The sequence below is a fragment of the Podarcis raffonei genome, chromosome 8 (assembly GCF_027172205.1).
Source record: "Podarcis raffonei isolate rPodRaf1 chromosome 8, rPodRaf1.pri, whole genome shotgun sequence".
NCBI classification, from domain to species: domain Eukaryota; kingdom Metazoa; phylum Chordata; class Lepidosauria; order Squamata; family Lacertidae; genus Podarcis; species Podarcis raffonei.
The window spans coordinates 12,340,780-12,368,652 of NC_070609.1; the positions used below are offsets into that span (position 1 = coordinate 12,340,780).

The 27,873-nt window shown below is 44.2% G+C and overlaps 2 protein-coding genes across 2 annotated transcripts; both read right to left on the minus strand.

Moving 5' to 3' along the window:
• Positions 1 to 219: 219 nt before the first annotated feature.
• LOC128420370 (phospholipase A2 inhibitor and Ly6/PLAUR domain-containing protein-like) lies at positions 220 to 8,811 on the minus strand. The gene is made up of 5 exons (XM_053401969.1): positions 8,760 to 8,811; positions 7,419 to 7,541; positions 4,021 to 4,173; positions 1,277 to 1,423; positions 220 to 374 (listed from the first exon to the last, which is right to left on the minus strand). Exons 1-5 carry the CDS (start codon positions 8,809 to 8,811, stop codon positions 220 to 222), a joined length of 630 nt encoding a protein of 209 aa, XP_053257944.1.
• Positions 8,812 to 11,974: 3,163 nt separating this feature from the next.
• LOC128420389 (phospholipase A2 inhibitor and Ly6/PLAUR domain-containing protein-like) lies at positions 11,975 to 24,268 on the minus strand. Its single transcript, XM_053401988.1, has 5 exons — positions 24,217 to 24,268; positions 22,872 to 22,994; positions 19,270 to 19,422; positions 13,022 to 13,168; positions 11,975 to 12,132 (listed from the first exon to the last, which is right to left on the minus strand). The coding sequence occupies exons 1-5, from the start codon at positions 24,266 to 24,268 to the stop codon at positions 11,975 to 11,977; spliced, it is 633 nt and encodes a 210-aa protein (XP_053257963.1).
• Between the last annotated feature and the right edge of the window lie 3,605 nt (positions 24,269 to 27,873).

Genomic DNA, 27,873 nt, shown 5'->3' on the forward strand with positions numbered 1-27,873 from the left:
CACACATTATTTGCCATATATATTTATTTTAGACATGATTCAATGACTTCATTTGCACATGAAAGTCAAATACAGCCTGTCTTTGAGGAGGAGCTTCTAGACTTCTAGAAAGAAAGCCTGGGTGTCCTCAGGCTGAGACCTCCCCTGCTTTAACCACTAGGCCATCAATTTCCATAAATGGTGGGTTCTTCTGGGTGGTGGAGGTTTGCCTTCCCTCAGCTACAGCTGATTGGCATCGTCCATTGCGTCAGTACACTCTAATTGAGTGATCTCATATCCCAGTGATTTAAGATAAGTCCCCAGCATCTCCTGACTGTAGTTACACATACTAGCTGTTGCACAGCCTCGGAGAGCACCAATCAGGCTGCTTCCCCCTGTTGGGAAAAAAAAGCACACACATATTTTTGAAATCCAAAACCCTCCCCCTCAAACAGAAGGGTGGGCAACTTTTTTCAGACCAAGAGCTGTTTTCTAGTCTGGGTGACCTTCTGGGAGGTCCACTGGCCAATGGAAACATATGTAAACTTCACCTTTACATGGCAGGCTATTTTATACATACATTCAACCCCTTCCTCTGTCCTCCATCCAGGTAACCAAGACTTCAGGGGCAACAATCCAGCCAGGCCAAAGCATACAGGTAGGGTATGAAGTGGGGCTTGTGAGGGGTGTGGCCTAGGGAGAGGAGGTGTGGCTAAGGTGGATCCCAAAGGCCAGAGAGAGAGAGTCCTAGAAGAATGCCTTTGGCCCCTGGTCCTGTGGGTCTCCATCTTGCCCCCTCCAATTTAAAGTGCAAATTTTAAGATGTATTTTTATTTAACAAAATCTATATACCGCTTGCTTGCAGTAAAAACTGATAGGGGTTTACAAGAAATATTTACATTAGCAATAAAAGCAGTTAAAATCATTAAAACATTTAAAACTCAATCGAATGAACCGCAAAAGGGAATAGAGCATGTCCCTATCTGAATAGGCTTTTAAGGTGTTGCTGGGGAAAAAATGGAATAAACTGGCGCAGTGTTCCAGGCAAGAACCCCAGAAATCACTAGCCCTTCCCTGTATTCTCCTCCTCCCACCTCCCTGCACACACATCCCTCCTCCTTGGGCTCCTGCCCATCCCTGACACTCTGTGAGGGCAACGTGGGTCTCCTAATAACTTTCAGCACCCTTAATAAACAAAGTATCCCAGCGTCTTTTAGCAGAAGCCATGACTGCTCAAAGTAGCATGATACTTCCTTAAAGATGGGGCCCTAGCTGCACTCCATCATACAAGACTCACCTAACTTCACGAGACCCCCAGCGTAGAAGCATTGATCCTCCTCATTTCTGCAGCTGACAGTCTTATTGCCCTCGCAATCATCTGTCAAGATGGTGAGGCAACTCGGGCACTTCAGCCCATTGAGCTCCCTCGTCTCATTCGCAGGCACTGGAAAACAATCACCACACCACACCAACATTGCAGTTAGTCAATGATTTTTCCACATCACTTTGGAAGACAGGCGAACTAATATCAGTGTACTGGAAGAAGCAAATATCACCAGTATTGAAGCAATGATTCTTCAACATCATCTTCGTTGGACTGGTCATGTTGTGCAGATGCCTGATGATCGTCATCCAAAGTAACTACAGTGGTGCCTCGCAAGACGAAATTAATTCGTTCCGCGAGTTTTGTCGTCTTGCGAAGCACGGTGTCGTGAAAGTTTTGGAAAAGCTTCAACAATCACCAAAGTCATGCAGCTGGACAAGAAGAGAAACTTGAAAGATTTGAGAGTGTGGAGAAAGAGATATATGTTGTTTCTGAGGAAAAGAAGGAGGAGATGTAATGTTGCAGATGACAAAGGAGAGCCAGAGGCCTGACATGATGGCTACAAAGGAAAATAAGTACTGGATGATGAAAATCTGTTTTGAATTGAAGATCGAAGAATGGAGAGATCTCCTTATGTGGAGATCTGAAGACCTATGGATTACAAATTTGATTAAGGTGAAAGTTGGAGCTTAAAAGGAGTAAGAAACAAGATTCGGGGCTCCACTTTTAAGTATGGAGGTCTGGCTGGAAGAAATATGGACCCTATCGGGACAGAGCTTCTCTGAGATCTGGTGTTTAATATTAAGGACTACCAAAAAAACCGGCAGAGAGGAATTGAGTGAGAATTAAGAGCCTCGGACGTGAGGTCTCCAGGCTGATAGTAGACTAAGACTGATGGACATTTGTTGGGGATTGAAACCGGGAAAGGGTGGGGTGGGGTTTGGGAATCCAAAGGGTGCAGAATTATAATCTTTTTTTTTATTTTGTTTTGTTATTAGTATGAAAATTGGGGAATTCGTGGAAGGGAATTTGAGTCGACTTTAGAAAAAAGTTTTAAGAATGAGCACTGATGTTTAAATACTGATGTTTATAAGTTAAAATTGTTTTTTTTAAAAAATGAATTAAATATAAAAAGGTCAAAAATTGGGGACAAGAACTTGTTGAATTAACAATTTGAATTGGAATATAAGAAGGGGAGGTGTGGGGAAGTCAGGGAAATATGTTATTGAAAATAAGGATTCTAAACTTTATGTGTTTTTAACATTTTTGTTTTTTGTTTTTTTGATTTTTTAATGTATAAAGGTGGAAAAACTCAATAAATATCTTTTAAAAAAAATCACCAAGGTCTTCAAAAACCTCAAAAAAGGCTACCACACCGCGTGCTATGAGTTGCTCCTCGAAGTCAAGTCGCAACTGTATTAACGGTGTTAAGAAAAAGGAAACAAACTTGCAAGACGTTTCCGTCTTGCGAAGCAAGCCCATAGGGAAAATCGTCTTGCGAAGCAGCTCAAAAAACAAAAAACCCTTTCATCTTGTGGGTTTTCCATCTTGCGAGGGATTCGTCTTGCGAGGTACCACTGTACTCTATTCTGAACTTAAAAATGGAAAGCGTAATGCTGGTGGTCAACAAAAGAGGTTTAAAGACTTTCTGAAGGCAAATCTTTAAAAATGAAGTATAAACACCGACAACTGGGAAACACTGGCCTGCGAGCGCTTCAATTGGAGAACAGCCTTTACCAAAGGTGTCATGGGCTTTGAAGATACTCGAACTCAGGATGTAAGGGAGAAATGTGCTAAGAGGAAGGCATGCTTGGATATCCACACCGTGATCAACTCCCGCCCAGAAACCAATGTCCCCACTGTGGAAGGACGTGTGGTTCCAGAATTGGCCTCCACAGTGACTTACGGACTCATTGTTAAAACCGTGTTTATGAAAGACAATCTTACTTGGCTACGAGTGATCGCCAAAGAAGAAGAAGAATCATACTGCCTTACCAGTCTGTCCCACTAAAAATATCTCTACAAATGCCAATGCATTAAAGAAAATGGGTCACTCTAGGTTTGGGGGCTAGAACTCTGGGAAACCAATGAGCCAGTGATGTGAAGTGGTTAGAGAGTTGGACTAGAATCTAGGAGACCAGGGTTCAAATTCCACTGTAGCCATGACACTTGCTGAGTGTCTTGGGACCAGGAACCATCTCTCAGCCTGACCTATTTCACAGGATGTTTTGAGGCTAAAATGGTGAGCGGGAGCTCAAGCTTTTTGGAGGAAAGCATAGGAAGTAAATACCAGAAGCTGCTGCAGGAGAGGAACTGTGAGTAGCATTATGGGAGGGGTGTTTCTAGGACTAAGATAAAACTGTGATGCTCCCTTGTATTTCTTGCTAATAGATGCTGCATGTTGTTCAGGTAATCTTCTTATTGGGATTTTGGGTTTTGTTCTATTAGTTCCCGCCACCCCCATACTATGGCTCCAATGCTTCCCTGCTCGTTCCCTCTGTCAGTGGCTCCTCCCTGTCCCACCAGTCTGAATCAGGTTTGAAATCTTCTTTCCTAGTGTCACCCTCAGGCACCTCCTGGAGCGACTGGTAGCCACCACTCCTCCTTGTCTAGCCAGTCCCTGACATCAGGATACTGCCAAAAACTTGTTTGTCTTTCTTTGACCTCTCTCATTACTTAAGTTTTGGGAGATCATCTTTCCTGATGATGATACTTACTTTCGGGAGGTCCGCTGTTGCACATATCTGTCTTGCAGCAGGAGCCCTTGATCTGGATGTACATTGATGAGGTTATGGAGGCACTGGCATAGTCTGCATCACACAACTCTGTATTGATGCAGGACTTGAGAACCATTGTTGACCCCAAAAGTGCTATAAAAGAATTGGAAAAGGAAATAACTAGACCTGGAGACAGGGCTGGCCCACCTATGAGGAAAGGGTTGATGATCACCTTATGTTTGCTGATCCACAGGGGTAGGAGATCAGACCATCAAGAAAAGCATTGCCTGATTCTGCTGCCTTTGAAGCTGTGATGTGATCCTTGGAGGCAAGATCTGTCACCTCCTCGTCAGTTCCACTCCCCGATTGGAGCCACCCCATGTCCCTGTTGTTCGTGGCAGGGACCTTGGAGCTCCTTCCTTTTTCTTTTTCATATAATGTTTATTAAAATTTCTTTTTTCCTTTATAACAACCAAATAAAATTTCTTCATCACATATATCTTTGCTCAAATTGAGCTCCGACTTCCTCCTGTGCCCCTCCCTGACTTCCATATGCAATCACTTTTATTTTGCATTTCTAAATCACCCTTTTTACTTTATCTTCATACTTAAAAGACTTACTTCTAATATTTATAAACAGGTATCAAATCATAACCTGTCCTTTTCAAACAGTTTGTTGCGCTGGTTTCGGATTCCCCCCATCAGTCTCACCAGCTCGGCGTATTCAATCATCTTTGTCTGGCATTCTTCCAACGTTGGAAGTTCCTGCTGCTTCCATTTCTGGGCTAAACGTATCCTTTCTGCCATGGTAGCATACATAAATATATTTATGTCTTTTTTGGGGGAATTTCTTCACCTATAATTGCTAATAAAAAAGCCTCTGTTTTTTTTTTACTAAAAGTATTTTATATAACATATCCCAGTAGACTTTAATCTTAGGACACATCCACCACATTTGAAAGAAATTCCCTTCCTTCTCCTTACAGTTCCAAAATACCTTATCTTAAGTTCTATACATTTTAGCAAATACCACCTCGGAGCTCCTTTCTGAGGCTCCCTCCGCCTCGCTGGTGCCCATGCAGGCACACCGCCTCTTTCCTTGTGGGGTGGTTATTCACAAAGCGCAGGCTGCAAAGCCACCCTACCTATCCCTTGCCGGGCTGCCTGCACTTCCTGGCTGCCTTCGACTGGCAGAGTGGGCTCGGTCTTTCCTCCTGTGCTGAAAAAGGCAGCCAGGTGGCAGCCAAGGTTGTCTCTGCCCGGAGCCTGCACTCCACTGTTGACTCACACAAGGTGGGGGCTCCTTCAAACTTCTCCACTGAGAGGTGGGCAGCCGTGCCCCCTCAACAGGAAAGGGTGACATTGTGGAGAGAATCAGAACTTACAGGGTTAAGAAGTTCTGAGTGACGTCTCACATTCTGAGGCGTGGTTTAGTATACTGAGGGGAGCGTATCCTGTGTCTCAGTGTTGTTCCATTACTGGAGGAGAGACGAGCAAAATGAGTGCTCTGTCACCAGGAGAGTTCTGAGTTGTTTTTCTACATGAATAAAGACTTTTAGAAGATAAGGAAGACACCGTGCGTGAAGCCTGATTTATTACACGCACGCACACAGCAACAGTTTCTACGCTGCGTACACTCTGCTACAAGTAGCTGTGGGAAGTCCTGGGAGCAGAGCGCTGAAGCGGAAGCGTGTGGGCTCCAGAAAGAAAAGCTACAAATCAAACATTCCATAGACATGGTTCGCAGTTCCTCTGCTTAGCAGCTGAGATACCGCTCCTACTTGTGTGCAAGCAGAAGTGGGGGTGGGGCTCTTGCAGCTAGGGAGGGCGAGCACTTTAACAGAGCCCCCGCCCCATGACTTGCTCATGTGAGCCAGTGGCAGGTTGGGGTTTCCGCAAAACTGCTTGGCTGAGGCGAGGGCAGTGGTGTGTTCTTAATCCAAGCAGCTTAAGGAGGGAGGGAGGAACAAGATGTATAAGCCTTGTCCATGCAGCTTTTTTCTCCCAGTGCAAGTATATGGGACAGACCACGATGATGATTTCACATCGTTGATGAAACTGCCACCCCTCCTGAGTCCCTCTGCCTCCAGCTCCAGGCTGCAGCTTGTTTTGTTTTTCCTCAGTGTGCTGGGTGCTGGAGGCAGAGGGACTCAGGATAGGCAGGGTTTCCCCCACCGATTTACTGCTGAGTGAATCTGTCATCACGGTCTGCCTCCTCCTGGGGTGATATATCAATAAATCGCTCAGGCCGAATCTTCAGTCACCCTTTCTTCCCGGTCTGCGGGGTGGGGAACATTTCATGGTTTGCCTCAGGTATCCAATTGTCTTGAGCAGGCCCTGCTTGGAGCAGAAAGAGATTTCTCCAGTTTTATCTATTTGTTGAATGTGAGTCAGGACTGGAGAACCTTTGGCTGTCCAGAGGTTTCTACCACCCTTCTCCTTATTGAGTGGGATCAGTTCAGGAGGCTTCATGGGAAGCAATTAATGAATGAAATAAATTTTGTGGCTGACAGAGTAGATAAAAATCAATTTAAAAAATCAAAATAATCAGATTTTAAAATTTAACCCTAACCCTAACGCCTGTGGTTTATGAGGGTCCCCGCGTCGCCGCCGCGGCAGGACCCAACCCCTGCTGAGCTGATTCCCTCCGGAGCTCGGAGGGAATCCGCCATTAGGCGATGGCGCTAACCCGGAAGTCCATTTCTCCACATTTTAATATCAGTTTCCAACTCTCCCCCCATCAACATTTAGTGTGAATGTAATTTTCACTCTTAGGCTCTATCTGCAGGGTCATACTGATTTAAGCAGTCATGGTTTCCTCCACGGGGGTGGGGGAATGTTTGTTGACCATATTGGCTGTGAATCCTGGCGGACTAGCTCTCTGCCTTGCAGGCCATTTTTCACTTGGCCTGGGAGATAGGAACCACACAGACTGACTCCAACTACAAAAGCTGAGGCTGCTGAACCGACACTTGGGTTGGCGTATTGTTTGGCTTGTTTTGTTGCTGTTACTGATATCCATCTTTTCTATCTTTATTTTTAGCTCTTCTTATGAATTAGGTGACTGTCGCTTCATTTTGTTGTAGGTTCTTATATGCACACTTTACCCTAGTATGTGCATTTGTATATTGATTACATGGCTGGACAACTGAATTGCAAAAATGGGAGAAGGGCAGATTCTGAAGGATGTTTTGTTTTGCTCTGCCAATTGAGTAAACACACCTTTAAATATGAACTGACTTGAATTTCTTCCCTGCTCCTACAGGCAATGCAGAATCTACAACACTTCTTTATGAAAAGTCTTGTTCAGTGGCTTGTGGCTAAGATATGGCCTTCGAAAGTGAGTCAGGGGGTTTACGTTTTGGTGGTCAAAGAGGTTGAAAGTTCTTCTCACTTACACAGTTTGCCAACTCCAAAGGCAGACATGCAGGACTGGTCAGGGGAATCGTCACACTCCACAGTGGTGGCATTTTTGCAATCTTTTTCTTGACCGAAACAAGACTCACATGTCAGAGTTGCCACTGCGGACAGGGGAAAAATGGGTTTAGAAAACTTTAGTAACCGTGTAGGAAGAATAGGTCTGCGTCAAGGTACATAAACACAACACTTTCTGCTACAAACTCCATCTTACGAGAGGTAGCAAAGGCCACCAAATTTGATAGCTTCAAAAGCGGACTGGATAAATTCATGTTTAAGATTCGCAATTGATATATTTTTTCTGCAACATTGGAAGCACTATTTGAATACTAGTTTCTGCAAACTAGTATATATTTCTTCTGTAGTTCTTAAAGTCTGTGAATGGGGGTGGGCCTTGCATAGACCAGAGAATGATTGTCCAAGATGGCTCCTGCAGTCTGAGGGAGAGGACCAGTAGAGAAGGTGTGGGGAAACCTTTAACCCTCCCGAAGTTGTTGTACTACAACTCCCATCAGCACCAGCAAACATGACAGACTCTTGTAAGCACATCTGGTACCCCTGGAACCTGACTCCACTGAGAGATTGGGGTGGTGTGTAACACCAGCAAACTAAAAGATTTCATGGGGGGGGGCAGGATAATTCCGCTCCGAAATATGAGAAGAATTGTGCCTATAGATTGTGTGCTATCCTATCATAAGTTTCTACAAATGTAAGCAACTTACTCTTTGCTTTAAATCAGGCATGGCCAAAGTCCATTTCAGGGGCCCACTGGTCAGTTTATCCGGCCCCTGTGGCAGTTTATTTTCCTGGGGTAAAATCCTGAAAAAACCTCAACAACTTCAGTCTTAAAAAATGCTCAACAACTTTGGTCGGCCCTTTGGTCGGTCCCCACAGCTTTTCTCTTCATCAAATCTGGCCCTCTTTGAAAAAAGTTTTGACACCACTGCTTTAAATTTAAGCTAGGACTCTGGTTTATTGAAGAGTGAACTACTGCCTCTTTTGCTCCCCCAATGTACTTGGGGATGCCACACCTCTGTATGCATTTGGTAAAATAAAGATTTAATATTGAGAACAATGTTTCAGGAAGAAGGGGCAGAATTTGAGTGGACGATGAGGCAAGCAAACAGGAAAAAAAGTTCAAGAAACATACTCTTTGTTGTAGATGAAACCTAGGATTCTGGTTTACCCAAGAGTGGGCAACTGCCCCCATTGCTCCCCCTTGTTCCTTTCTTCTCCTGCTTTAATGGCTGACCCACCCCCCACTTAACGTAATTCCTTCCTGGAAACATGATGAACAGCCCAGCAGCTGTGGTTCTGCTCACCTGGATTCAGAAGGGTCAAGAGGAGGCAGGAGATCAGGAGTGTCTTCATCATTCTAGAGAGCTGAAGAGCCAGGAAGGCGTTCGAGAACAGCACTGGGCTGAGCAAGGAACTGATGCACTTAGAGCCTTAGTTGGAGGAATTTATAGGAGATTGCAAGAAGCACTTTGGCAGTACCCAGGAACAATGGGTTCAGGACAGTGTCCCAAATTTTTAGAAGTTTAATCGTGCTATACTATAATTTAAAGCACAGTGTTGAAAACCAATTAAATCTCTTCCCCCTTCCAGTAACTCCAAGGACACGTACCTCCTAATCTGTGCCAGCGTCAATTTCACCATCCTGGATGTGGGGAAACGAGTCCCATCAGGTTACAGCACTGAAATTGGATTAGGTTTCTGGGAGCCAAGGCATTTTCTCCTTCAGCATGAACTTTTTTGAAAGGGGGACAAATGTCTGTCCACACTTTCCCTTGTGGTACAGTAATAAAATGCACACTGACCCGGATCCCCTCACTCCCATTAAATTCAGTTGCATTTGGGGTAAATCAATCTCTTCCCCCTTCCAAGAGCTCCAAGGACATTTCCGCCCTTTAACCTGTGGCACCCTCAATTTCACCACCCAGGAAGTGAAGCCCCATCAGGTGACACCAGAATTCAAAGCTCAGCAGTGAAATTGGATTAGATTTCCAGAAGTCCCGGCAATTTTGCCAGATTTCTCTGATAGTCAGAATCATGAATTTATTTATTTTTGGTAAGGGGAGACAAGTGTCTGTCCAGTTTCCTTTGTTGTACAGTAATAAAATGCACAGTGACTCATGATCTAGATTTCCTCAGTCCCATTAAATGCACTTGTTTGGGGTACAGAATTGGTCAACTTGCTCTTTATAAATCAGTTGGTTAGAGTTAAGAGAGTCCCGTGGACTGCAAAAAGATCAAACCTATCCATTCTGAAGAAATCGGCCCTAAGTGCTCACTGGAAGGACAGATCATGAAGCTGAGGCTCCAATACTTTGGCCACCTCATGAGAAGAGAAGGCTCCCTGGAAAAGGCTCTGATGCTGGGAAAGATTGAGGGCAGAAGGAGAAGGGGACGACAGAGGACGAGATGGTTGGACAGTGTTCTCGAAGCTACCAGCATGATTTTGACCAAACTGCAGGAGGCAGTGGAAGACAGGAGTGCCTGGGGTGCTCTGGTCCAGGGGGTCACGAAGAGTCAGACACGACTAAACAACAACAGAGTTAAGAGCAGGTGCGGGGGGGGGGGGATTGCAGGTCTGTTTCCAGAGGAGCTTGCAGATTTAAGGGACTATCTTTTACTGGGGCTGGATATACAAAAGCACAGCTCCACGTCCTTTGCTTTTGTTTCACTTGTGATGCTGATAAAAGTCAAAGACAGTGTGAATGATGTGGATTTGGCATTTGGACAATGAGAGAGGGAGAGTGGCAGCATCACAGATGTATATATTTGTGTAATATATAATGTTGCTATATAATTTACTGTCAGCTTAGATTCTTCACATTGTTTCTTCTAAGAAGAATGGGACTCCCAGATGTTGTAATCACAATGGAGGGGGTGGGGAGAGTGACATTGGGCTCATGTCCTCTTCCTTCACCATCTTCTTCTTCATATTGTAAGTTAATTATTATAAGATGATGTACCAATGTTATTTAACTCTAAAGAGCTTAGGTCGAATATATAAGAATGTACCAACAAAATGTTGGAAATGTAAGAATTGCAAGGGGTCATTCTGTCGCATGTGGTAGACCTGTAGGAAGGCTAAGCTCTTTTGGGGCATGATATATAATGGGGAGGGGGTGGATTAAAACTGACTTTTCCAAGAGTCCAGAACCCTTCTGGCAGGGGATATTGGTCAGCAAAATTCCAAAGTCTGTTTATGTATGCAGCTGTATTCATGTATGCAGGTACAGTGGCAAAGGATCTTTATGCTCAGAGGTGGAAAGTTGTGAGAATAACCTGAAAAGAAGAATGAATGGTGAAAGCCTTAGAATTGGATTTTAATATTCTGCTGGAAGCCACCCAGAGTGGCTGGGTAATCCCAGCCAGATGGGCGGAGTATAAATAATATATTTATTATTAAATTATTATTATTATAATTTGCAGAGATGGCAAAGGTAAAGGAGGAGAGGCTGTTACAGCTGAGGCCCTTCCCCACATAATGCCACTTTCAAAAAATTTCTGGCCATGTCTCCCTCTGCTGCACTGGTTGCCAATTTTCTTCCAGGTCACATTCAAGGTGCTTATGTTTATTTCCACAGATACCTGAGCAATGTGAGCCCAAGGTGCCTCGAGGAGTATGCAATCCCTTATGCCACACCTCAAGCAGTGAGATCCTTTGATTGGGGCAATTCTTGTAGCTCTCTACACATCTGAGTTTTAGTCAGCCTTCAATTCACAGGAAGCCTTTAGTGCAACAGGAGAGAGAAAAGCTGTTATTCCTTTCTCACAGTACTAGAATTTGTGGGCAGCCAATGGCAGTGAATGTTGGAAGATCTGAGAAAGATGGAAGAAAGTGTGCTTGAAATAGTAGATAGTTAAACTCTGGAATTTGCTCTCAGGAAGTAAAGATGGGCAGCAACGTGGATGTGTTTGATTGAGGATTTGAAGAAAATAATGGAGGATAAGGCTAACAATGGTTACTAACCAAGTTGGCCATGTTCTTCCTCAAGTGTTGGAGACAGTATTCCTGTGAATGTCAGTTGGTGGGAATCATAAGCGGGGGAACGGGATGGAACCAACTGGTGTTGCTGTCCAGTCCTGCTTTGAGGCTTTGCACAGGCATCTTGCTGGCCATTTCGACAACAGGGTTCTGTAACAGCTGGACTGGTTCAGCAGGCGGATGCAAGCAGTGCCAGTTGAAGCTTGTGGAAAATCTAACATTAGCACAAATCTTGATTGCCTCAAAGTGGAAAGGGATGCTTTGGTGGGGGTTACGGAGCATAGCTGCTGTGGTGAAATGGGGTGCACTACCCCTGACAACAAGGGAGCCTAAAGTGGACACAATTAAATTTGACATGGAAGGCTGGCCAGGGATTTCAAACCTGAAATCTAGCTCCCATCTCCAAGCACTATTATTTCCCCCAACAAATGTTGCATTTGGATAAATGATACAACACACATTATTTGCCATATATATTTATTTTGGACATGATTCAATGACTTCATTTGCACATGAAAGTCAAATACAGCCTAACCTCAGCTACAGCTCATTGGCATCCTCGTCCATTGCATCAGTGCACTCTAATTGAGTGATCTCATATCCCAATGATTTAAGATAAGTCACCAGCATCTCCTGACCGTAGTCACACATACTAGCTGTTGCACAGCCTCGGAGAGCACCCACCAGGGTGGTTTCCCCTGTTGGAAAAAAACCACATACATATTTTTGAAATCCAAAACCTTCTCCCTCAAACAGAAGGGTGGGCAACTTTTTTCAGCCCAAGAGCTGTTTTCCAGTCTGGGTGACCTTCTGGGAGGTCCACATGCCAATGGAAACATATGTAAAATCCACCTTTACACGGCAGGCTATTTTATATATACATTCAAACCCCCCTCTTTGTCCTCCGTCCAGGTAACCAAGAGTCCAGGGGCAACAATCCAGCCAGACCAAAGCATACAGGTAGGGTATGAAGTGGGGCTTGTGAGGGGTGTGGCCTAGGGAGAGGAGGTGTGGCTAAGGAGGATCCCAAAGGCCAGAGAGAGAGAGTCCTAGAAGAATGCCTTTGGCCCCTGGTCCTGTGGGTCTCCATCTTGCCCCCTCCAATTTTAAGATGTATTTTTATTTAACAAAAACTATATACCGCTTGATTGCAGTAAAAACTGCTAGGGGTTTACAAGAAATATTTACATTAGCAATAAAAGCAGTTAAAATCATTAAAACATTTAAAACTCAATTGAATGAACCGCAAAAGGGAATAGAGCATGTCCCTATATGAATAGGCTTTTAAGGTGTTGCTGTGGAAAAAAATGGAATAAACTGGCGCAGGGTTCCAGGCAAGAACCCCAGAAATCACTAGCCCTTCCCTGTATTCTCCTCCTCCCACCTCCCTGCACACACATCCCTCCTCCTTGGGCTCCTGCCCATCCCAGACAGTCTGTGAGGGCAACGTGGGTCTCCTAATAACTTTCAGCACCCTTAAGAAACAAAGTATCCTAGTGTCTTTTAACAGAAGCCATGACTGCTCAAAGTAGCATGATACTTCCTCAAAGATGGGGCCCTAGCTGCACTCCATCATACAAGACTCACCGAACTTCACGAGACCCCCAGCGTAGAAGCATTGATCCTCCTCATTTCTGCAGCTGACGGTCTTATTGCCCTCACACTCATCTGTCAAGATGGTGAGGCAACTCGGGCACTTCAGCCCATTGAGCTCCCTCGTCTCACTCGCAGGCACTGGAAAACAATCACCACACCACACCAACATTGCAGTTAGTCAATGTATTTCTTTTGCAGATGCTAACCACAACTTGCTGTATGTGAGGGGTGGGAATTGTGCTTCCCCTTCCAAGATGGATGCGTACCACCTTCCAACACTTCTCCAAGCGGAGTGCTTCAGCCATGCTCCATTCATCCATGGCTACATTAATGCATGGTGCAAGAGATTTCTGACTGGGGCCACATTCACAGCATACATTTCAAGCAAAGGGATACCACTTTAAGCAATTGGGCTTATCACTGAGCAGCATTGGGGGGCATTCTGAGAGACAAAATGGTAGCCACGAATGGACACAAATGATGATAAAAGTCTACAAAATGGCCCTCTTCCTTAGAGCGGGGAAGAGAGAGAAAGCTCTTAGTAGTTTTATCCTTAAAAAATCACTTCTGGAAAACGTGTGCTTAGTTTTGGTAAAATAATGATTTCACCTAAGAAAAAATGGGAGCTAATAAGAACTATTGTGTGGGGTTTGTTTGTTAATCCATAGCTCTGTGAGGGGAATAGGGGTCCTCAACGGCAGAACAGGCGGATAATAACAAGCGGTATGTTACAACGGCTGTAAAGGTGGATAAGGGCTGCAGCAGATAGGAATCTACCGGTTCATTGTGACTACTCATGCCATCGGAACAGAGCCCTACTGCGAAGATTGTGCCTTGGTCTACACACATAAAACAAATTCATGTACTGGTGTCTTCCAAAAACCCATCCCAAACCCAAACCCCAAAAGTCACCTGGCGATCGTCAAATGGTAACGGGGGCAGGATCATGAAATCTGGAAGCCCCTAGTCATGAACCAGCACATGGGCGGTAGATACATATTCAGTCACTCTGACCCAAGGAATGAGGCAGTTGAGCAGCTCGGCAGCTGTATCCATGACTTAGGATCCACTCTGCTCACCCTGGAAAGGGGGAGGGGCTAGAAAAGGTGCCCTAAACATAGTCTGCCTCCCCTTTCCCCTGACTGGATGACCGCGCCCAGTGGGGTCACCACCTAGCAGTTGTAAAACACAATTGAATTTTGGAACATGGAGTATACAGACTTTGTCAGATAACACAGATAGCAAGCGTTCTGAATGCAGAACTGCCATCATTGCAAGAGAGCTGCAATGTTTTAACATTAATATTGCAGCGCTTCAAGAGACTCAAAGAGCAGGCGAGGGACAACTGAAGGAAGAAAAAGGAGACTACACTTTCTTCTGGAAAGATCTATCTGAAGAAGAAGTTCGGATACATGGAGTAGGCTTCGCTATCAAAAATGATCTTGTGAAGCTCCTGTCAGAAGTCCCTACCGGCATTAATGAGTGATTCTCAACCCTTCGAAAAAGCACACCAAAAACCAACAGGCTACTCTTATAAGTGCTTATGAACCAACACTGGATGTTGATGAAGACATTAAAGAATTTTTTTACTCTCAGCTGGATACCGCTCTATCAGAGATGCCTAAGGAAGATAAACTCATCCTCCTGGGTGATTTTAATGCAGGAGTTGGGCGAGATTTCAATCGGTGGCCTGGGACTATTGGGAAAGAAGGAATTGGCAACAGCAACCAGAACTCTATCTTACTTTTGACGATATGTGCAGCGCACAACCTTGTTACTACCAACACACTCTTTTGACAGAAAAATAAATTTAAAACTCCCTGGAGGCATCCTCGGTCAAACCACTGGTATCTCTTAGACCAGGGGTCAGCAACATTTTTCAGCCATGGGCTGGTCCACCATCCCTCAGACCATGTGGTTGAAAAAAAATATGACCAAATTCCTATGCCCCACAAATAACCCAGAGATGCATTTTAAATAAAGGCATACAGTCTGTTCCTGTCAAAACACCAGGCAGGCCCCACAAATAACCCAGAGATGCACTTTAAATAAAAGGACACATTCTACTCATGTAAGAACACGCTGATTTCTGGACCGTTCATGGGCCGGATTGAGAAGGTGATTGGGCCACATCCGGCCCATGGTACTTAGGTTGCCTGCCGCTGTCTTAGACTATGTTATTGTCTGTGCTAAAGATCGGCGTGATCTGCTCCTTACCAGAGCTATGACGAGTGCCGACGACTGCTGGACAGATCACTGACTAATATGCTCCACAATGGCTATCAATATTATACCTTAACACAGGCTTCAAGGAAGGAAAACAAGGCGCAAAATGAACACCCAAGCCCTTCAAGATCCCGTTAAGTGGGATTGCTTCCAAATGACTCTTAAGGGCCATCTGCTTTCAGAATTCCCTGATAACATTGAGAAACACTGGACCAAGCTAAAAACATCCATTATTGCAGCCTGTGAGCAAAGCCACAAAGATCATCTTTGGGCCAATAAATCATGGCATATGCCACCTACGCTCAGCAGATAGTACCACACTTCTAAAAGATAAAGAAGCTATTGCACTGTGCTGGAAAGAACCTTACCGACATCTCCTTAACCACAACTCCCCCGTTGCTGCTGAGGTCCTCTCACAAATTCTGCAAAAACAAGTTAGAGATGAGCTTGCAGTATCTCCAAATCTGGGAGAGTTGTGTACAGCTATTAATCATATGAAAAACAAAAAAACCAGCAGACAGATGGAATACCTGCCGAGGTCTTCAAAGTGGGTGGAATTGAACTTGCACAACAACTTTGCAAGCTCATCAAAAAAACAAAAAAAAAAACAACTGGGAGAGAGAAGAGATCCCAGCAGACTTTATGGATGCCAAAATTATCAAAAATTTTTTTAAAAGGTGACAGAACTGATCGCGGAAACTATCGAGGCATCTCTCTATTAGCTGCAGGTGGCAAAATTCTTGCAAGGATCTTAGAAAACGATCTCTTAACAATATCCGGGGTGACCCTTCCTGAATCCCAAAATGGTTTTTGGCCTTCTAGGGGGACAGTAGACATGATTTTCACCGCTCAACAGCTTCAAGAAAAATGCAGAGATCAAAACCAACCCCTGTATATGTCATTTTTTGACCTAAGGCTTTCAACACTGTAAATTGTAATGCCCTGTGGACTGTCCTTCTGAGAATTGGCTGCCCAGATAAATTTTTAAGCATCATCCTACTCCTCCATGATAATATGACAGCAACAATCGCAGATAACAATGGTTCTCAAAGTGAACCATTCACAGTGGGATCAGGTGTTAAACAGGGTTGTGTTATTGCCCCAACTCTATTCATTGTTTTCATTGCCATGATCCTACACTTTGTCAAAGGGAAACTCCCCACCGGAGTAGAAATCATATACAGTGGTACCTTGCAAGACGAATGCCTCGTAAGATGAAAAACTCGCAAGACGAAAGAGTTTTTCGTTGAGTTGCTTCGCAAGACGAATTTCCCTATGGGCTTGCTTCGCAAGACGAAAACGTCTTGCAAGTTTGTGGAATGCATTGATTTTCAATGTATTCCTATGGGAATCCGTGCTTCGCAAGACGAAAAATTCGCAAGACGAAAAAACTCGCAGAACGAATTAATTTCGTCTTGCGAGGTACCACTGTATTTAACAGATGGAAAGTTCTTCAATCTGAGCAGGCAAAGAGTAAGGTTACAGTAACTTTCATCATAGAGCTTCAGTATGCTAATGACAACGTAGTGTGTGCACGCTCACAGGATGACCTCCAAACCATCCTAAATATCTTCCCAGAAGCTTATGAAAACTTTGGCCTGTCACTCAACATCCAAAAAAACAAAGTACTGCACCAACAAGTACAAAATAACCCCTCTGCAGCTCCAGAAATCCAACTCAATGGTGTAACATTGGAAAATGTCAATCACTTCTCCTACCTAGGCAGTTATATTTCCACAAGAGCTAACACTTATGCCAAAATCCAGCATCCCTGAGCTCTGTGAGTGCAGCTTTCTGTTGATTGAAGTGCAGAGTGTTTGAGGACCGGGACATTCACAGGGAAACCAACATGCTTGTTTACAAAGCTATTGTACTACCAACCTTACTGTATGCTTGTGAAACATGCACCACTTATAAACACCATCTCTAACTCCTCGAAAGATTTCATCAACGGTGTATCTGAAATTTTTTACACATCACTTGGGAAGACAGGCGAACTAATATCAGTGTACTGGAAGAAGCAAATATCACCAGTGTTGAAGCAATGATTCTTCAACATCATCTTCGTTGGACTGGTCATGTTGTGCAGATGCCTGATGATCGTCTTCCAAAGTAACTACTCTATTCTGAACTTAAAAATGGAAAGCGTAATGCTGGTGGTCAACAAAAGAGGTTTAAAAACTGTCTCAAGGCAAATCTTTAAAAATGAAGTATAAACACCAACAACTGGGAAACATAGGCCTGTGAGTGCTTCAGTTGGAGAACAGCCTTTACCAAAGGTGTCATGGGCTTTGAAGACACTCGAACTCAGGATGTAAGGGAGAAACGTGCTAAGAGGAAGGCATGCTTGGCAAATCCACACCATGATCAACTCCCACCCAGAAACCAATGTCCCCACTGTGGAAGGACATGTGGTTCCAGAATTGGCCTCCACAGTCACTTATGGACTCATTGTTAAAACCGTGTTTATGAAAGACAATCTTACTTGGCTACGAGTGATCACCAAAGAAGAAGAAGAATCATACTGCCTTACTAGTCGCACTGCCTGGAGTGCTGTTATTCCTATCTTCCTCTGCACCTGAGGGTCTCAGTATGCAATTCATGGTAGCTCACTAAGCCAGGCTCCAGCTCAGCGCAGTTTCCAGCTTTGGGGTTCTTGGTTCAAATCCCAACCCCAGCTTCTGTCTCTAGTTTGAAAAGGATGGTGATACAGGCCTGTATCAGCAGCTGGTGTACGCCAGGAGCCTAGCCGGGGCTTAAAGATGGAACGTTCATATTAATTGTTTCAGTGAGGGCCACATTTTCTTCTAGGAAACCTTCTCAGGGCCACATGCCAGTGGCTGGGCCTGTTGTGAAAGTGAGTGGAGCAACAAATGTAATTTTTTTTTTACTTTTTATTTTTTGCACCACCTGCTTGTTCTTCCCTTTGTACATACTTAATTCGTTCCGGAGGTCCATTCTTAACCTGAAACTGTTCTTAACCTGAAGCACCACTTTAGCTAATGGGGCCTCCCGCTGCCGCCGTGCTGCTGGTTTCTGTTCTCAACCTGAAGCAAAGTTCTTAAACTGAAGCACTATTTCTGGGTTAACGGAGTGTGTAACCTGAAGCGTATGTAACCTGAAGTGTAAGTAACCCGAGGTACCACTGTTAGTGTTCCTCTATAATATGTAATTAAGCATCACTGGAGTCCGTTGCATCTAATAGATCATCATTAGCATTTGCTTTAACCTGAAGATATCAATTCCCTGAATGCAAACCTCAAAGAAATCAATTCCCTCCCACACAAGAAGGACAGATGCCTCTCCCGCTAAAAATATCTATACAAATGCAAATGCATCAAAGAAAGTGGGTTGGTCTAGGTTTGGGGGCTAGAACTCAGGGAAGCCAATGAGCCAGTGACGTGTAGTGGTTAGGGGGCTGGACTAGAATCTAGGAGACCAGGGTTCAAGTTCCACTGTAGCCCTGACACTTGCTGAGTGGCCTGGGGCCGGAACCATCTCTCAACGTAACCTATTTTACTGGATAATTTGAGGCTAAAATGGTGAGCGGGAGGTCAAGCTTTTTGGAGGAAAGCATAGGAAGTAAATACCAGAAGCTGCTACAGGAGAGGAACTGTGAGTAACATTATGGGAGGGGTGTTTCTAGGACTAAGGTAAAACTGTGATGCTTCCTTGTAATTTTTGCTAATAGATGTTGTATGTTGTTCAGGTAATCTTATTGTGATTTTGGGTTTTGTTCTATTAGTTCCCACCACCCCATACTATGGCTCCAATGCTTCCCTGCTGGTTCCCTCTGTCAGTGGCTCCTCCCTGTCCCACCAGTCTGAATCAGGTTTGAAATCTTCTTTCCTAGTGTCACCCTCAGGCACCTCCTGGAGCGACTGGCTGCCACCACTCCTCCTTGTCTAGCCAGTCCCTGACATCAGGATACTGCCAAAAACTTGTTTGTCTTTCTTTGACCTCTCTCATTACTTGAGTTTTGTGAGACCAGCTTTCCTGATGATGATACTTACTTTCAGGAGGTCCGCTGTTGCACATATCTGTCTTGCAGCAGGAGATCTTGCTGTGGATGTACATTGATGAGGTTATGGAGGCACTGGCATAGTCTGCATCACACAACTCTGTATCGATGCAGGACTTGAGAACCATATTTGACCCCAAAAGTGCTATAAAAGAAAGAATTGGAAAAGGAAATAAGTAGACCTGGAGACAGGGCTGGCCCACCTATGAGGAAAGGGTTGATGATCACCTTATGTTTGCTGATCCACAGGGGTAGGAGATCAGACCATCAAGAAAAGCATTGCCTGATTCTGCTGCCTTTGAAGCTGTGATGTGATCCTTGGAGGCAAGATCTGTCACCTCCTCGTCAGTTCCTCTCCCCCATTTGAGCCACCCCATGTCCCTGTTGTTCGTGGCAGGGACCTTGGAGCTCCTTCCTTTTTCTTTTTTAATATAATGTTTATTAAAATTTCTTTTTTTCTTTATAACAACCAAATAAAATTTCTTCATCACGTATATCTTTGCTCAAATTGAGCTTTGACTTTGACCCGTCCCCCTCCCTGACTTTCATATGCAATCACTTTTATCTTCACATCTCTAAATCACCCTACTTACCTTATCTCCATACTTAAAAGACAGGTATCAAATCATAACCTGTCCTTTTCAAACAGTTCGTTGTGCTGGTTTTGGATTCCCCCCGTCAGTCTCGCCAGCTCGGCGTATTCAATCATCTTTGTTTGGCATTTTCCCAATGTTGGAAGTTCCTGCTGCTTCCATTTCTGGGCTAAAAGTATCCTTTCTGCCGTGGTAGCATACATAAATATATTTATGTCTTTTTGGGGGGAATTTCTTCACCTATGATCGCTAATAAAAAAGCCTCTGGTTTTTTTTACTAAAAGTATTTTATATAACATATCCCAGTAGACTTTAATCTTAGGACACATCCACCACATTTGAAAGAAATTCCCTTCCTTCTCCTTGCAGTTCCAAAATACCTTATCTTAAGTACTATACATTTTATCAAATACCACCTCGGAGCTCCTTTCTGAGGCTCCCTCCGCCTCGCTGGTGCCCATGCAGGCACACCGCCTCTTTCCTTGTGGGGTGGTCATTTGCAAAGCTCAGGCTGCAAAGCCACCCTACCTATCCCTTGCAGGGCTGCCTGCACTGCTTGGCTGCCTTCGACTGGCAGAGTGGGCTCCGTCTTTTCTCCTGTGCTGAAAATGTCAGCCAGGTGGCAGCCAAGGTTGTCTCCGCCCGGAGCCTGCACTCCACTGTCGACTCACGCATGGTGGGGGCTCCTTCAAAATTCTCCATTGAGAGGTGGGCAGCCGTGCCCCTCAACAGGAAAGGGTGACATGGCTCGCAGTTCCCCTGCTTAGCAGCTGAGATACCGCTCCTACTTGTGTGCAAGCAGAAGTGGGGCTGGGGCTCTTGCAGCTGGGGAGGGGGAGCACTTTAACTGAGTCCCTGCCCCACGACTTGCTCATGTGAGTCAGTGGCAGGTTACAGTTTCCGCAGAACTGCTTGGCTGAGGCGAGTGCAGCGGTGTGCTCTTAACCCAAGCAGTTTAAGGAGGGAGGGAGGGAGGAACAAGCTGTATAAGCCTTGTCCATGCAACTTTTTTCTCCCAGTGCAGGTATGAAGGACAGACCACGATGATGATTTCACTCAGTGATATATCTTTAATGAAACTGCCACCCCTCCTGAGTCCCTCTGCCTCCAGCTCCAGGTTGCTGCTTGTTTTGTTTTCCCTCAGTGTGCTGGTTGCTGGAGGCAGAGGGACTCAGGATAGGCAGGGTTTCCCCCACCGATTTACTGCTGAGTGAAGCTGTCATCATGGTCTGCCCCTCATACCGGTCCTGGGATGATATATCAATAAATCGCCCAGGCCGAATCTTCAGTCACCCTTTCTTCCGGGTCTGCGAGGTGGGGAACATTTCATGGTTTGACTCAGGTATCCAATTGTGTTGAGCAGGCCCTGCTTGGAGTGGAAAGAGAGTTCTCCAGTTTTATCTATTTGTTGAATGTAAGTCAGGAATGGAGAACCTTTGGCTATCCAGAGGTTTCTACCACCCTTCTCCTTATTGAATGGGATCAGTTCAGGAGGCTTCATGGGAAGCAATTAATGAATGAAATAAGTTTTGTGGCTGACAGAGTGGATAAAAATCAATTTTAAAAAATCGAAATAATCAGATTTAAATCAGATTTTTAAAATTTAAATTGGTTTTTTAAAAAATGCTTTTGGAGGATCCCCCCCTAAAGATAGTTTTCTATTTAAGTTACATTACAGTCCAAAGACTATTCTCATCAGGAAATAAGGATTTGTTTTAAGCTTTTCATGTGTGCTATAACTCCCTCTAAGGTTTTTCTAAAAAAATCGTTTAATCACATCAGTTAACAAACATGGATACATATGCTATAATGTTATTGTTTTAGTTAAATAAATTATTTAAATTGTTATTAATGAAATGATTATTTTTACTCCTTCCAATAAAATACAGCAGAAAAGAAGTCCAAATATAAACAGTTAATTTATTAAACCTCACAAAATTTTTGCAATTATCTGTCAATGTTTTTCTAATAGTATAACCAAATCAGTAATTTTTGATATAAATTTAAAAACTACTCTGAAAATTTATTATTCCAAAAACGAAACCTTCATCTAGTTGTAAATATTAAGATTATACCAGCAAGAATGAGTCTTTATGTAAAAAAATGTTTTAAATCAAGTTTTACTGACTAGTGATTTAAATTGTGATTTAAAGCAAATCCTCCCTGTAAGTGGACCAATGAGAGTCGATGCTGGAGCTCATAAAGGGAGCATGTACCACAGACAATTAGGAAGGGGCAATATGTCACTATCAGTATCTCTTGGTTTCTTATTTGAAGTTCATTTCTCCACATTTTCATATCAGTTTCCAACTCCCCCCACCCCACCCCCCATCAACATTTAGTGAGAATGTTATTTTCACTCTTAGGCCCTATCTGCAGGGTCATACTGATTTAAGCAGTTATGGTTTCCCCCGTGGGTGTGTGGGGGAGGGCGGGGGGATATTTGTTGACCATCGTGGCTGTGAATCCTGGCGGACTAGCTCTCTACCTTGCAGGTCATTTTTCACTCGGCCTGGGAGATAGGAACCACACAGACTGACTCCAACTACAAAAGCTGAGGCTGCTGAACCGACACTTGGGTTGGGGTATTGTTTGGCTTGTTTTGTTGCTGTTACTGATATCCATCTTTTCTATCTTTATTTTTAGCTCTTCTTATGAATTAGGTGACTGTTGATTGACTTGGTTTAGGTTCTTATATGCACACTTTACCCTAGTATGTGCATTTGTCTACTGATTACATGGCCGGACAACTGAATTGCAAAAATGGGAGAAGGGCAGATTCTGAAGGATGGCTTTGTTTTGCTCTGCCAGTTGAGTAAACGCACCTTTAAATATGAACTGACTTGAATTTCTTCCTTGCTCCTACAGGCAATGCAGAGGCTAGAATACTACTTTATGAAAAGTCATGTTCCGTGGCTTGTGGCTAAGATATGGCCTTCGAAAGTGAGTCTGGGGGTTTACGTTTTGGTGATCAAAGAGGTTGAAAGTTCTTCTCACTTACACAGTTTGCCAACTCCAAGGGCAGACATGCAGGACTGGTCACTGGACTCGTCACACTCCTCAATGGTGGCATTTTTGCAATCTTTTCCTTGATTGAAACAAGACTCACATGTCAGAGATGCCACTGCAAACAAGGGGAAAATGGGTTTAGAAAACTTTAGTAACTGTGTAGGAAGAATAGGTCTGCGTCAAGGTACATGAACACAACACTTTCTGCTACAAACTCCATCTTACAAGGGTCAGCAAAGGCCACCGACTTGGATAGCTTCAAAAGCGAACTAGATAAATACATGGTTACCATCCTCAATTGATATATTTTTTCTGCAACATTGGAAGCACTATTTGAATACTAGTTTCTGCAAACTAGTATATATTCCTTCTGTAGTTCTTAAACTCTGTGAATGGGGGTGGGCCTTGCATAGACCAGAGAATGATTGTCCAAGATGGCTCCTGCAGTCTGAGGGAGAGGACCAGTAGAGAAGGTGTGGGGAAACCTTTAACCCTCCCGAAGTTGTTGTACTACAACTCCCATCAGCACCAGCAAACATGACAGACTCTTGTAAGCACACCTGGTACCCCTGGAACCTGACTCCACTGAGAGATTGGGGTGGCCAATCAGGCATGGCCAAAGTCCATTTCAGGGGCCCACTGGTCGGTTTAATCCGGCCCCTGTGGCAGTTTATTTTCCTGGGGTAAAATCCTGAAAAAACCTCAACAACTTCAGTCCTAAAAAATGCTCAACTACTTTGGTTGGCCATTTGGTCAGCTGTCAGGGCTTTTCTCTTCATCAGATCTGGCTCTCTTTGAAAAAGGTTTGGACACCACTGCTTTAAATTTAAGCTAGGCTTCTGGTTTATTGAAAAGTGAACTAGTGCCTCTTTTGCTCCCCCAGTGTACTTGGGGATGCCATACCTCTGTATGTATTTGGTAAAATAAAGATTTAATATTGAGAACAAAGTTTCAGGAGGAAGGGGCAGAATTTGAGTGGACGATGAGGTAAGCAAACAGGAAAGAAGTTCAAGAAACATACTTTTTGTTGTAGATGAAACCTAGGATTCTGGTTTACCCAAGAGTGGGCAACTGCCCCCATTGTTCCCCCAATGGACTTGGGGATACTGCACCTCTCAGTATGGATTTGGTTAAATAAAAACAAATATAAATATTGGGAACACACTATCCTGATTGAAGATCCCTTGTAGCTTGACCATATGCTTTATTCCTCTCCCTTTCAAAGGAAGCACAAGTCCTTCTTCCTTTCTTCTCCTGCTTTAATGGCTGACACCCCCCCCCCCTTAATTCCTTCCTGGAAACATGATGAACAGCACAGCAGCTGTGGTTCTGCTCACCTGGATTCAGAAGGGTCAAGAGGAGGCAGGAGATCAGGAGTGTCTTCATCATTCTAGAGAGCTGAAGAGCCAAGAAGGAATTCGTGAACAAGCAAGGAACTAAAGCTGAGTTGGAGGAATTTGTAGAGGATTGCAAGGAGCACTTTGCCAGCACCCAGGAACAATGGGTTCAGGACAATGTCACAAATTTTTAGAATTCTAATCATGCTATACTATAATGTAAAGCACAGTGTTGAAAACTAATTAAATCTCTTCCCCTTTCCCAGAAATCCAAGGACACGTCCCTCCTAATCTGTTCCAGCCTCAATTTATCAACCCTGGATGTGGGGAAACGAGTCCCATCAGGTTACAGAACTGAAATTGGATTAGGTTTCTGGAAGCCAATGCATTTTCTCCTTCAGCATGAACTTTTTTGAAAGGGGGACAAATGTCTGTCCACAGCTTCACTTGTGGTACAGTAATAAAATGCACGGTGACTTGGATCCCCTCACTCCCATTAAATGCAGTTGCATTTGGGGTAAATCAATCTCTTCCCCCTTCCAACAGCTCGAAGGACATGTCCCCCCTTAAACCTGTGGCACCCTCAATTTCACCACCCAGGAAGTGAAGCCCCATCAGGTGACACCAGAACTCAAAGCTCAGCAGTGAAATTGGATTAGATTTCCAGAAGTCCAGGCAATTTTGCCAAATATCTCTGATAGTCAGAATCACAAACTTATTAATTTTTGGTAAGGGGAGACAAGTGTCTGTCCAGTTTCCTTTGTTGTACAGTAATAAAATGCACAGTGACTCATGATCTAGATTTCCTCTGTCACATTAAATGCACTTGTTTGGGGTACAGAATTGTGTTGGGATACTGCCAGGGAGATAAAGTCCATCTGAGCCCCCAAGCTCGGTGCCGGACGATCCATCGACCTCCCGTAGTCACGCAGTATCAGCAATTTAGCGACACGAAGCCTCAGGCTTGTGCACACTCTATCAGCAGAATTCACACAGCAAAAGTTGCACAGCAGGACAGCATATTTACAGTTTATTCAGCGTAGGTCAGAACAAAAGAAGACATGACCGTCTGCTCTGACTGCTCAGGCAAACAGCAGAAAACGAAAGGAACAGACAACATAAACATCCTGTGAGACAGGAAATACGCAGACTCTGTGACTCACAAAGCCTGCTCCCTTTTAAGGTGGAACGGAAATATCCCAACATCCTCCCCCTTTCCGTGTAACCTGTAGTACCTGTGGTTCAACCCAATTGCAACCTTTGTACGTAAACCTTAAGTTGTTCTTTGTTAACAACCTTAGACAACAGATCAGCAGGAATTTCATTTCCTGGCATGTAGGACACCTGAATGAGTCCTTTCTGAATACACTCTCTTGCACGATGTAGCTTAATCTGCAAGTACTTGGTTCTTTGCTTGCAACTCTCCGAGTTCAGCAAAGCCAAACAAGATCTATTGTCTTGATACACTTGTATAGGACATTTCACAGAAACCCCAATGTCCTTAAACAGTTGCATCAACCATTCACAATCCATGAGTGAAAATGACAGAGCATTGAGTTCTGCTTCACAGGAACTTAGGCTAACTGTCGTCTGCTTTTTGCACAACCAGTCAAACAGGCAGTGGTTGTACATGTAGCATACTCCAGAAGTGCTTGTACCATCCGTGGTGTCACTTCCAAAACTCGCATCTGCAAAGATTTCAAGACCTCCAGTCTTCTGACTGGTGAACCTCAGCCTTTAGTGCATAGTCCCTTTCAAATACCGGGCTATGCGCTTCAGAGCTTTCCAATCCTGAACAGTAGGATTGTTAGCATGTCTGCTAAGCAGGTTAGTGCTTACAGCAATGTCAGGTCTTGAACATCTAGCAATGAAATTCAACTTGCCTAGAATGCATCTGTACAGCGTTGTGTCAGAAAACGCTTCAGCAGTACTATCTACCTGGTAACCTGTCACCATCGGTGTGTCTGCTGGGTTTGCATCAACCAAATTCAACCTGGTTAATACATCAGCAATTTTCTGTGTTTGGTGTACCAGAAAATTACCTGCTTGGTCCCTCTCCACCTGCAGAGAAAGATAGTTGGATACCTCACCAAGATCCTTCATGTCAAAGTGCTCCTTCAGTTGAGCTAGGGTGCTTTGGTAAAAAGCCTGATTCTTCCAAAACATCAGGAGATCATCAACAAAACATAAACAATACAGTTTGTTTTGCCCCTCCTCCTTGACAAACACACATGGATCAGCTTTGCCCTGGTGAAAACCTAGAGAAAGCAACGTCTCAGTGAGTTTTGTGTTCCAACACCTGGCACTCTGCTTGAGACCATATAAGGATTTCCGCAGTTTACAGACCATTCCCTTCTGTATCTGCATCCCGTCAGGTGGAAGCATATACAGCTCCTTGTTCAAAATCCCGTACAAAAAAGCTGTATTAATGTCATGATGGGAAACCTGCAGTTTCTCCTCTGCAGCGATCTTGAGCATCAGCCGAATGCTCTCATATTTGACCGTGGGTGAGTAGGTCTCGTGGTAATCCTGTCCTGGTACCTGTGAAAAACCTCTGGCAACCAATCTGGCTTTGTGTCTGACAACCTTGCCATTCTGGTCTGTCTTGGCCTTGAAGACCCATTTGCTGCCAACCAGTCTCATCCCTGGGACTACCGGTACCAGCTCCCAAGTTTGGTTCCTGTTCAAGGAATCAACTTCAGCCTTCATGGCATTAAGCCAAGGCTCAGCATCTTTAGAGGTTAACTCCTGAACCTCTTTGAAGCTTGAAGGTTCCCACACCTTCTCTGAGCTACTAAGAACAGCAGTTGCCGTCTTAGCAAACTCATCAGCAAATCTCTTCGGAGGTTTGCCTTTGGTCGCCCTTTCAGACCTGCGAACCAGACGCAAGTCTTCTGGACTCATCTCTTCCTTCTTAGGAGAAAAATGACCAATGGTGAACAGTGGTTCCTCCAGTTCATTGTCAGACGCATCAGATGGTCTGACTGAGGCCTTTGCACTCTTGTAGTCTGCTGTGTCATCACTGTCACTGACAGCAGCAGCAGCGCCGCCCACTGAACTGGAATCCGAACTCTGATCATCATCATCATCATCATCATCATCATCATCATTATCATCATCCTCAGTTTCCTCAGCTTTCTCAGCATGATCTACTTTCTTCACATCACCTTCATCCTCCTCTGGGTAACTCTGGAAAATTCCCACATTTCCCCCCCAGTTAGGATTGTACTCAACACTCCTTGTGAACTTAATGGATTTAGAGTTAGTCATCCATACCCTGTATGCACCTTTTTCGTACCCCATGAACAAACCATGTGCCCCACGCTTCCCAAGCTTGTTGCTTTGTGGGGTGTGTACCCACATGTCAGAACCAAAGATTCTCATGTGCTTGACATTAGGTTTCTTACCAAACATTTTCTCATAGGGAGTGCAGCCAATAGGTGATGACAGTCTCCTGTTAAAAGAATAAACAAAATTCGCCAGAGCCTCCCCCCAAAACATCTCAGGGAGGTTGGCATCATGCAACAAGGTTTTTATTTCTTGCAGCAACGTTTGATTTGCTCGCTCCACAAGCCCATTCATCCATGGCGATCTAGGCGTTGACAAGTCATGCTGGATTCCCTTCTCAGTCAGGAAAGCTTCAAACTGCTGAGAAGT

What these genes read in the sequence shown, in the direction of transcription:
- LOC128420370 (XM_053401969.1), bottom strand. Translation starts at nt 8,811, where the DNA reads ATGATGAAGACACTCCTGATCTCCTGCCTCCTCTTGACCCTTCTGAAT. An exon ending in CTTGACCCTTCTGAATCCAG is followed by an intron (nt 7,542 to 8,759) that starts GTGAGCAGAACC and finishes CCCTGTCCGCAG; the next exon opens with TGGCAACTCTGACATGTGAG. An exon ending in CAACAGCGGACCTCCCGAAA is followed by an intron (nt 1,424 to 4,020) that starts GTAAGTATCATC and finishes ATTGTTTTCCAG; the next exon opens with TGCCTGCGAATGAGACGAGG.
- LOC128420389 (XM_053401988.1), bottom strand. Translation starts at nt 24,268, where the DNA reads ATGATGAAGACACTCCTGATCTCCTGCCTCCTCTTGACCCTTCTGAAT. An exon ending in CCTTGGAGTTGGCAAACTGT is followed by an intron (nt 19,423 to 22,871) that starts GTAAGTGAGAAG and finishes TTTCTTTTATAG; the next exon opens with CACTTTTGGGGTCAAATATG. An exon ending in CAACAGCGGACCTCCTGAAA is followed by an intron (nt 13,169 to 19,269) that starts GTAAGTATCATC and finishes ATTGTTTTCCAG; the next exon opens with TGCCTGCGAGTGAGACGAGG.